The 10,412-nt window shown below is 41.4% G+C and overlaps 1 protein-coding gene across 1 annotated transcript; it reads right to left on the reverse strand.

The window, feature by feature from the left end:
* Window positions 1-6,036: 6,036 nt before the first annotated feature.
* LOC142209496 (nicotinamide N-methyltransferase-like) lies at window positions 6,037-9,981 on the reverse strand. Its single transcript, XM_075278493.1, has 3 exons — window positions 9,829-9,981; window positions 8,417-8,624; window positions 6,037-6,463 (listed from the first exon to the last, which is right to left on the reverse strand). The coding sequence occupies exons 1-3, from the start codon at window positions 9,977-9,979 to the stop codon at window positions 6,037-6,039; spliced, it is 786 nt and encodes a 261-aa protein (XP_075134594.1). The 5' UTR covers window positions 9,980-9,981.
* Window positions 9,982-10,412: the final 431 nt, after the last annotated feature.

Genomic DNA, 10,412 nt, shown 5'->3' on the forward strand with positions numbered 1-10,412 from the left:
ACATCCATGAAAGTAAATAGACTGGACTCTGATGGGTGCAAATGGTTCTGGAAATAACAAGGGAAAAGGGGGCTAACAGATCGAGAAATTGTGGAGCTGTCAAGTTTGGTGAAGGATGCCAGATGATATGGGGTTGTTTCACAGCCAAAGGCATTGGATACTTGACCTGGATTGATGGTGGTCTCAATGCTGCGCTATATGTGATTATCCTACAAGATGAGATACTTTGTACTAAGGGTATTACAAGGATGACATAGTGTTCCAGTTGGACAACGACCCAAGGCATACTTCAAGATTAGTGAAGAAATGGTTCAATCAATGACAATGAAGTAGAGGTGCTGGATTGGCCAGCACAGTCTCCAGACCTCAACCTAAACAAACACTTGTGGGTAGAGTTTAAGAAAAAGCTATAATTGTACCCAAATGATTCAACCAGTATGCACCAACATTGGGATCATATAAAAGAGACCTAGGATTAGAGATGAGCGAGTAGTACTCAATCGAGTAGGTATTCGATTGAATACTATGGTATTCGAAATACTCGTACTCGATCGAGTACCACTCGCTATTCGAATGGAAAAGTTCGATGCAGAACCAGCATTGATTGGCCGAATGCTATACAGTTGGCCAATCAACGCTGGTTCTTCTCTTACCTTTAGAAGTCTTCTCCATGCAGCTTCCCCGCTCTGAATTCACTATGCCAGGCATCGGGCCTGGGCAGAGCCGACTGCGCATGTCCGCTTGTAGTGCGGGCATGTGCAGTTGGCTCTGCTCAGGCCCGATGCCTGGCAGAGTGAATTCAGAGCCGGAAGACGCCGTGGGGACGCTGCAAGGAGAAGACTTCTCGGAGGATCCAGCCCGACCCTCACTCGTGGACTTGGTAAGTATAATTTGATCGAACGTTGCCTACCCCTGAAACGAGCATTTTCCCCCCCTAGAGTATAATAGGATTCGATATTCGATTCGAGTAGTTGAATATTGAGCGGCTAGTCGAAACGAATATCGAATCTCGATTTTTACTGTTCGCTCATCTCTACCTAGGATCAGATTTCGATTGAACCATTAATTGAATCTGATCGAGGGCATGCCCAGAAGGATTCAGGCAGTGTTGAAAGCCAAATGTGGATTTACAAAATACTAACAAATAAAAATTAAAATATGGAGCCTGAAATATAAAAAAAATAATAATTTTTGAGTAGTCTTCAGTAGTTGATACCTTTATTAATGACTAACTAAAAATAATGACATATTGCAAGCTTTTGGGATTACTAAAATGATCCCTTCATCAGGCTGGTATCATTTTAGTAATCCCGAAACCTCGCAATATGTCCTCATTTTTAATTAGCGATTAATAAAGGTATCAACTACTGAAGACTAATTTTTTTTATATTTCATATCCACTGGCTAACACGGTACAAAGATATTTTTCCTTATACAATATAGAGTCTGAAAGTCTAATTCTGTATGGATAATGGCAGGTATTTTTTTTTTTTTTTGCAAACAGCCACTTCACTTTTGAACCAGGCACAACAATCTACCATGAAGAGTGAGGTCAGGAATGGACTTCAGCTAGGGATTAAGCAGTGCTGCCACCAGGGGGACCACACACTCAGGTATCCATCATGGTTCTGCATTTTCCTGCTGAGAATTTCTTCATATCTAGCTATCTGATGTACTTTTTCCCTACAAAGTTGAATGCTAGGAGGGGTTGTTTGAAGCCAGAAGAGTGGTGCTAGCATCTCGGCAGCTTCAATGAGATGGGTAAGGAAGTCAGTCTTGGATAGGCAGAGATTCTGTTGTGGTCTGGAGAGAAGAACGTTTCCTGAGAAAGTTGGATCTGTTGGCCCTTATCTCTAGAAATCTGGGTTTCCGCTTCAGATCAGAACTGCTGTATGATCTCACAGGACCACCAAATATAACTCATGCTTCCTATTTGTTTCTGAGAGTGCCAGAAATTTTTAAAACAAATTTTTATTTGAGGCAAAGTGGTGAAACAGGAAGGCTCCTCCGATATTGGCAGACCGGTTGCAATCTTTAAAGACCCCAAATCTAATGTAATGGTATTATGCATGTAGGAAAAGGGTTAATAGTTACGGCAAAGTATGTAGTTAAAGTAGCAGTTTGTATCCAGGGCCTATCATCAGTTTTCCCATAAACATACGTTACTGTCACTCTGATATTACCTTGGCTATGTTTGCCTAAAGCTAGGTTCACATGAGTGTTCGGCTTTCCCTTCACTTGTGGTTACCTGTGGAAACCCACAAACCTCATAGATTATAATGAGGTCCACCAGGTTTCTGCCTAGTTTCCACACGAAAAATACGGAGAGAAAAGTCCCGATTGCAGGACTTTTCTGTTTGTATTTTTCAAGTGCATTCAGGGATGGAATTCCCGAATGAAGTTCAAACGCTGGTGTGAATCCAGCCTTAGAGAGATAGAAATGGGTAGATAGAGACCTAGGAGACCTGACCGTGTCATGTGCTAGATTCACAACTCTGATTTGACCCACATTTTTTGACCGAAAATGTATCATGGGACTGTACCACCTGAACCAAACACAAAACAAATCTTTAGAGGCTCATCCATCTCTCTCAGGGATCATGCCAGGATCTCCACCACTTTTTTAATCCATAGCAAATTTATGTCCCTTTAGATTATTTGTGTACCAGTAACTCGCCCTTCTACAGATACTCAGAGTATTTTTTCTGCAAACTGAAGCAGTCATTAGATTGTTAATTCAGGTCTGCATAATATGATATGATGGAAACACTTATTTAAATGGCCCTTTAGACATGATGTGGAAACGTTTACACATAACACCAAAAAGTTTACACCAAAAAGTACATTATAGATAGAGATAATAAACAGAATAAAGATTGCCGATGTGACCGCTACACTCCACAATGAGGCCCAAAGAGGTAACGGAAGGTGAGTATGAAAATGGGTCTGGGCCTACCTTTTATGATACCCTGGCAGCTAAAGAGATCCCAGTGTATAATAATTTAACTTTTTACTTTATTATAACTTTGACTGGGTTTGCCTTATTGCATAGATAGGTTACTAGGAGCCCAGGTGCGCATGCGTGCGGCGGGCTGGTCCGACGCATGCGTTCTCTACACCGCTGGACGCCGCTCACACGTGCGGCTGTCCACGCATGCGCCCGGAAAAGGCGCCTAAGCATTCACTGCCACCAATGTTATTTAAAGGTCTAGACCTGGTCAGCTGGATCAAGCATCCAGCTCGACGTTAGCTACAAGGTAAGACCTTTTTTGAGTGACTATTCTTGACTGTTTGTGACTGTTCTATTGTTGGCATTGTATTTTATCATGCATAGACTCCACTCAAATTGGATTTAGCCTAAGGCTGGTTATAGAATGATTCCATGTACCTGTTAGTTTTTTTCACAATTATCATCTTTGATGTAAATTTTATACATAAACTAATTAAGTTTGGCAACACGCTGAATGTTTTAGTATATATATAGAAAAATGATGTTCTGTCAGTTTTATGCTATAGTAGCAACATGTCTTGCAACACATCTTTCAAATTGCCACAGCACATGTGGATGCCTTTTCGGATACTTGGGTGTATATATATATTTTTCATTACTTTGTACTGGTTTGCTTATTGCTGCTTTTCCCCTTTTGGGGCTATTGTTCTTATTTTTGTTTAGTCTATACACTTGAAAAAGGGCAGCTAGCCCGAAACGCGTTGTGTGTACTTTTTCAAAATAAAGAGAGATTTTAAAGACGATGGATTGAGCGCAGGGATCCTCTATTTGTCCGGTCCATTTTTTGCCATTACCTACACCTAGGGTGACGTGGATTCTGCTGGCTCCCCTCCAGGGGCATAAGACCTCCCCTCCATAAATGGTCTACAAACTGACAAAACGGTTGTGATCACAACCTTACAAGGTGAGAAGCTTTCTTGTCTCATTGACCTCTTTACTGTACGGTACTTCACTATGTGCAGCTCGGTGCTGTTTTTTGTCTATCCACACTGTGTTTTATAGATCGGTTCCTGGGAGCCCTGACAGTGTTCTACACTATGTTTTATAGATATGTTCCTGGGAGCCCTAACAGTGTTATACACTATGTTTTATAGAAAGGTTCCTAGGAGTCCTGACAGTGTTCTACACTATGTTTTATAGAAAGGTTCCTAGGAGTCCTGGCAGTGTTCTACACTATGTTTTATAGATAGGTTCCTGGGAGCACTGACAGTGTTATACACTATGTTTTATAGAAAGGTTCCTAGGAGCCCTGACAGTGTTCTACACTATGTTTTATAGATAGGTTCCTAGGAGCCCTGACAGTGTTATACACTATGTTTTATAGATAGGTTCCTGGGAGCCCTGACAGTGTCATACACTATGTTTTATAGATAGGTTCCTAGGAGCCCTGACAGTGTTCTACACTATGTTTTATAGAAAGGTTCCTAGGAGCCCTGACAGTGTTCTACACTATGTTTTATAGAAAGGTTCCTAGGAGGCCTGACAGTGTTCTACACTATGTTTTATAGATAGGTTCCTGGGAGCACTGACAGTGTTATACACTATGTTTTATAGATAGGTTCCTAGGAGCCCTGACAGTGTTCTACACTATGTTTTATAGAAAGGTTCCTAGGAGGCCTGACAGTGTTCTACACTATTTTTTATAGATAGGTTCCTAGGAGCCCTGACAGTGTTCTACACTATGTTTTATAGAAAGGTTCCTAGGAGCCCTGACAGTGTTCTACACTATGTTTTATAGAAAGGTTCCTAGGAGCCCTGACAGTGTTCTACACTATTTTTTATAGATAGGTTCCTAGGAGCCCTGACAGTGTTCTACACTATGTTTTATAGAAAGGTTCCTAGGAGCCCTGACAATGTTCCACACTATGTTTTATAGATAGGTTCCTAAGAGCCCTGACAGTGTTCTAAGTGTTTTAAGCCAGTTTAAGGTGTGGATTGCACCAAATTTGTTTGATTAAAAAAAAAAACAGGGACCTGAGCTGTCAAACCCATCTCTAATCATAGGCAAACATGCTTTTTCAAATAACAAGGTCACATGTGAAAATGTCAGCAATAAAGGAATTAGTAGTATACATATTTACCATGGGATTTCAATATATTAACAACTAATTATTAGAAAAGACTATAATTATTATTTTTCTTTGAGACAGAAAGTAGGTATTAGGTAGGTTCAGTAGGACAGAGCTATTGCTGGACAATTTTCAAGCAATGTATTGAAACCAATTAAAAGTCTAAGATTATTCTTGCCTACCTGTACTTCGGTTGGATATAAATACTTTACATATTAGTAAAATGCTTAAAGAGGACCGTTCGTGGATTTGGGCACAGGCAATTCTATATACTGCTGGAAAGCCAACAGTGCGCTGAATTCACGATCTGTGCCCCGGGTGAAGAGCTAGCGGTACCGGTACCGTAGCTCTTCACAGTCAGAAGGGCGTTTCTGACAGTCTGTCAGGTACGTCCTTCTTCACAGCAGCGCCAATGGCGCTGTACAGTGTGAGCGGGGAGGAACGCCCCCTCCCCTCCTGATAATATTCATCTATGGATGAGCACTGTGAGCAGAGGGAGGGGGCGTTCCTCTCCGGTCACAATGTACAGCACTGTAGGCGCTGCTGTGCAGAAGGATGTTCCTGACAGAGTGTCAGAAACGCCCTTCTGACTGTGAAGAGCTACGGTACCGGGACCAATAGCTCTTCACCCAGGGCACAGATCGGAAAAGCCGACAGTGCGCTAAAGGTCCTCTTTAATAACCCCCAAAGCAATATAACAACACACTTTCACCAGGAGATCATAACCTGACACTTCCAATCTAAGTATGCAACATTGTAGCTATTAAATTGTAGGTTCTATTACTTTTACATATAGACTCTATTACTGCCCATGTTCCCCAGTAGAGCATTCATTTAGTTAAGTGATTTTATCTAACCCAGATCACTTGTTCACTAGTTTTTTGCATCATTATTGCAAACTAAAATGTGCAGATGTAGAAAAATGTATCTTGACACTTAGCATAAGAGTTTTTAGAATTACATTGGTTTACGGGCATGGATAAAATACAGAGTATCAAAATCAGAAATATCCCATGATTTATCGGCACGCGGCACATACACAGCTTTTTCAATTTGGTAGCCAGCTTCTGTAAATGCCATCTCCAGATCTTCCTTATTAGTGGTCAATGACCTAAATGGCTTTTCACCAACATTGTAAAAAGTAGCATTTAATCCACTAAAAATTAAAAGGTGACCTCTAGGTTTTAACAAGTCTTGGAAATTCTTCAGAACATTACAGAATGTCTTTATGTCTTTACAAGCACATTCAAGACAGAGGCAAGACAGGAGACAATCGACTGGTGGCACGATGAGCGGATCATAAGGGTTTCTTTGCAGAGCATCACATTTCAGGACTTCTTTCACCTTACTGCGGAGTTTCTCTGCCTTTTTCTCATAATCCTCCCTTTAAACATACAAGAATAATGAGTTACATTGTATGATGTAACTTGCATGTTAATGAAACATTATAAGAAAAAAAAATAAAAAAAATAGTTCCCTCTAGATGTCGTACAATACACTAAAGAAATAAGGTGAAGCAAAGCATCCGTGGAAGTACCAAGTATATGGAAGATGCCCAGGTACTATTGGTTTTTGGGGTGAAACCCTATCAGTGCACCTCACACAATAGAAGTGCCGTGTTTCCCTACCCACCCCTTTAACTAGTCCTAAATTTAACTTTTTAACACAGAATTCTGTAATCTGTCGAACATTGGCAGCATTAAATCTTGACAGGTCTCAACTAGCAACTTTGCTTCAGTGTAAAACCCTACAGTCTTTGAGAGAAAACAACTTGAGGAAATGTTCACACCTAGAAATGTACCACGGAACCGGGAGTGGAGCCGTACAGATTCAGTCTCCAATCTGCCTCCCTTTGCTTTCAATGGGAGGCAGAGATTGTAGCAGGACGCTGAGAAAAAATCAACATCCTGCTAGATTTTGCCACAGATTCCATAGCTCAGGAGCTCCTGACGGTTAGGCCGATTCATCTGGGGATAAACAACAGAGGAAAGCCACAACAGAATGGCGATGTACTGCATTGGCCTTCCATTGTGGCAATCCCATGAACACTTCTTATAGTTTGGCTCTTTTTTGAACTGTTCTCCCTGAAACATTGTAGTGTTTCAGAGTAAGACACACACACGTGGACAAAATTGTTGTCCCCCCTCGTTTAATGAAAGAAAAACCCACAATGGTCACAGAAATAACTTGAATCTGACAAAAGTAATAATAAATAAAAATTCTATGAAAATGAACAAATGAAAGTCAGACTTTGCTTTTCGCTTCAACAGAATTTTTTTTTCAAATAAACCTTATGAAACAGGCCTGGACAGAAATGATGGTTCCCTTAACTTAATATTTTGTTGCACAACCTTTTGAGGCAATCGCTGCAATCATACGATTCCTGTATTTGTCAATGAGACTTCTGCACCTCTCAGCAGGTATTTTGGCCCCCTCCTCATGTGCAAACTGCTCCAGTTGTCTCGGGTTTGAAGGGGGCCTTTACCAGACGGCATGTTTCAGCTCCTTCCAAAGATGCTCAGTAGGATATAGGTCAGGGCTCATAGAAGGCCACTTCAGAATAGTCCAATGTTTTCCTCTTAGCCATTCTTATCAGTGTGTTTTGGGTCATTATCCTGTTACTAGCCCCATAACCTGCGACTGAGTCCAAGCTTTCTGACACTGGGCAGCACCTTTCTCTCTATAATCCCTTAATAGTCTTGAGATTTCATTGTACCCTGCACAGATTCAAGACCCCCTGTGCCAGATGCAGCAAAGCAGCCCCAGAACATAACAGAGCCTCCTCTTTGTTTCACAGTAGGTACAGTGTTATTTTCCAGATATGCTTCATTTTTCCTTCTGTGAACATAGAGCTGATGTGCCTTGCCAAAAAATTTGATTTTTGTCTCATCTGTCCATAGGACATTCTTCCAGAAGCTTTGTGGCTTGTCAACATGTAGTTTGGCAAATTCCATTTTGTCAGATTCAAGTTATTTCTGTGACCATTGTTGGTTTTTCTTTCATTAAACAAGGGGTACCAACAATTTTGACCACGTGTGCAGATATGATGAGGGATATCATGCAGCCTGATTTTATTTAGCTCTTTTTATATGGCCTGTACAGCTTCATGATACTTTTAGCTGCATAGTGACAAACACTCACTGTCTAAGAGACTTATTTCTTTATCTTCTCTTTCTCTACATTTCTCTGCAACTCTGTGTAGTGAGATTGTATGCTGTGCATTAACACTAGCCCTACATAACCTCATTGCATATTGGAATTATATTCTTTTCTAGTTATAGCATACCCATATACATCAGTATGTAATAAGAAAGTGTACGCTTGATAAAGAACTTACCTGTTTCCCTCCAACTCACAAACAAATTTTATAATATGAGTCCAGTCAAAAGCTTCTGGATCCTTCTTCAGCCATTTCTGGAATTCAATACGGTTTTGCTCAAGGAAATCGGAGACAATGATTTTATCGAACACTTCACAAGCCGAGAGGAGTTGATAAATGGAGGGTCCGGTGCCAAAATCCAGCAGTGTCTTTCCTCTTATGTTACCTTAAAAAAAAAAAAAAATAGCACAATAATTATAATGTCAGGATTTTGATCATATATAACATATTATATGAGGCCTGGTTCACATAAAAGCAGCACTTTTCTCTCTGCATGATTCATGCAAACACCGAGCGGAAACTACAAAGACCCTATTATAGTCTATGGGGTCCATGTAGCTTCTTTGCTAACCGCTTTTTAATGCGTTCGGTATTCCGTTCGGATTTTCCCAAGCGACCTCCGCAAATGGAATACCGAACGCAGCTGTGGACTGGGCCTTACTTTGCTTCATTTTGCTTTTGCAATAAAAACAGTAGCCAAAATATACCAAAATACAGTGCATATACTATTACAGCGGATGTCGAGAAGGGGTGAATGAAATGTAAGTCGTCTTCTCCACTCCTTCGTAAGAAAGACACTACTGTATTATCTGTGCATTATCCTGACTGAGAAGCTCCTATCTCTCTAATCTCTCCTAACAAAATACATATCTTCTCTTTCTACCTGGGCTTTCTTTACTGCCTATGAATCATTAGTCCTATGAACGTAGACCAGGGGTGCCCAATACGTCGATCGCGATCTACTGGTCAATCACGAAGGACGTATGGGTCGATCGCGGGATGCAGCCAGGGATCCCCGGTGTCTGCTTGTTCACAGCGCAGGCTGAGAATTATCTCTTGCACTCGTTCGCAGTCAGGGCTGTGGCGGCCCCACCTGCAAGTGTCCGGAGATGATTCTCAGCCTGCGCTGTGAACAAGCAGACACCGGAGAGCTGTCTCCTGCTCTCACGCTCTGCCCCGCCCACAGGCCCCGCCCTGGCCCCCTGGCCCCACCCCCACCACAGGCCCCGCTCACAAGAAGTGGGTAGTAGATCTTATCCCTTGGTCAGTTTATAAAGTAGCTCACATGCTGAAAAAGTGTGCGCACCCCTGACGTTCAAACCATAGTCCTTCATTATTGGCTGCTCCTTGGGATGAGGGCTGCTTGGTTGCAAGGCATTATGGGAGAGCCGTTAGATCCCCAAGGTAATGTGATCATTCTTTTCTGCTTTTTCTATGCTTCCACCTCACCATTTTAGCTGTCTTGAATAAACTGTACTGCCAAAGGTTTGCTTGAATCTGATCTTTTTGCAAAATCCACGCCAAACCATGCTCAAAGCAAATCACTTCACTTATCTCGAATAATAAAATGAAAATAGTGAATGACTTACCTATTGTGAAAGTTTCATGCAGATGTCTTAATACAAATTCTGTCCATTGTCCTAAAAGCATTCCTTCTCCTGCCACATAGTATGTCTGTAAATAATCTTTGGGGTTAAATTCATCAATGTAAGTTTTCTGAGAGGTAATAGAGTTGGCCATGTTCTTCTGTCCTCTGGGCTATCTTCAGATTCTATTAAAGAATTCAGAAATAGACCTGATTATAAAATAATGAAATTAACCCTTTCCACAGAAAAATCATATACATTATAGCAATAAGATAATATTTTGTGTAAACATAAACTCTCGAGCTAACTAGAGATGAGCGAGTAGTATTTGATCGAGTAGGTATTCGATCGAATACTGCGTTATTCGAAATACTCGTACTCGATCGAGTACCACTCGCTATTCGAATGGAAAAGTTCGATGCAGAACCAGCATTGATTGGCCGAATGCTATATAGTCGGCCAATCAACGCTGGTTCTTCTCCTACCTTTAGAAGTCTTCTCCGTGCAGCGTCCCCGCGGCGTCTTCCGGCTCTGAATTCACTCTGCCAGGCATAAGGCCTGGGCAGAGCCGACTGCGCATACCCGCG

The sequence above is a fragment of the Leptodactylus fuscus genome, chromosome 6 (assembly GCF_031893055.1).
Source record: "Leptodactylus fuscus isolate aLepFus1 chromosome 6, aLepFus1.hap2, whole genome shotgun sequence".
NCBI lineage: Eukaryota > Metazoa > Chordata > Amphibia > Anura > Leptodactylidae > Leptodactylus > Leptodactylus fuscus.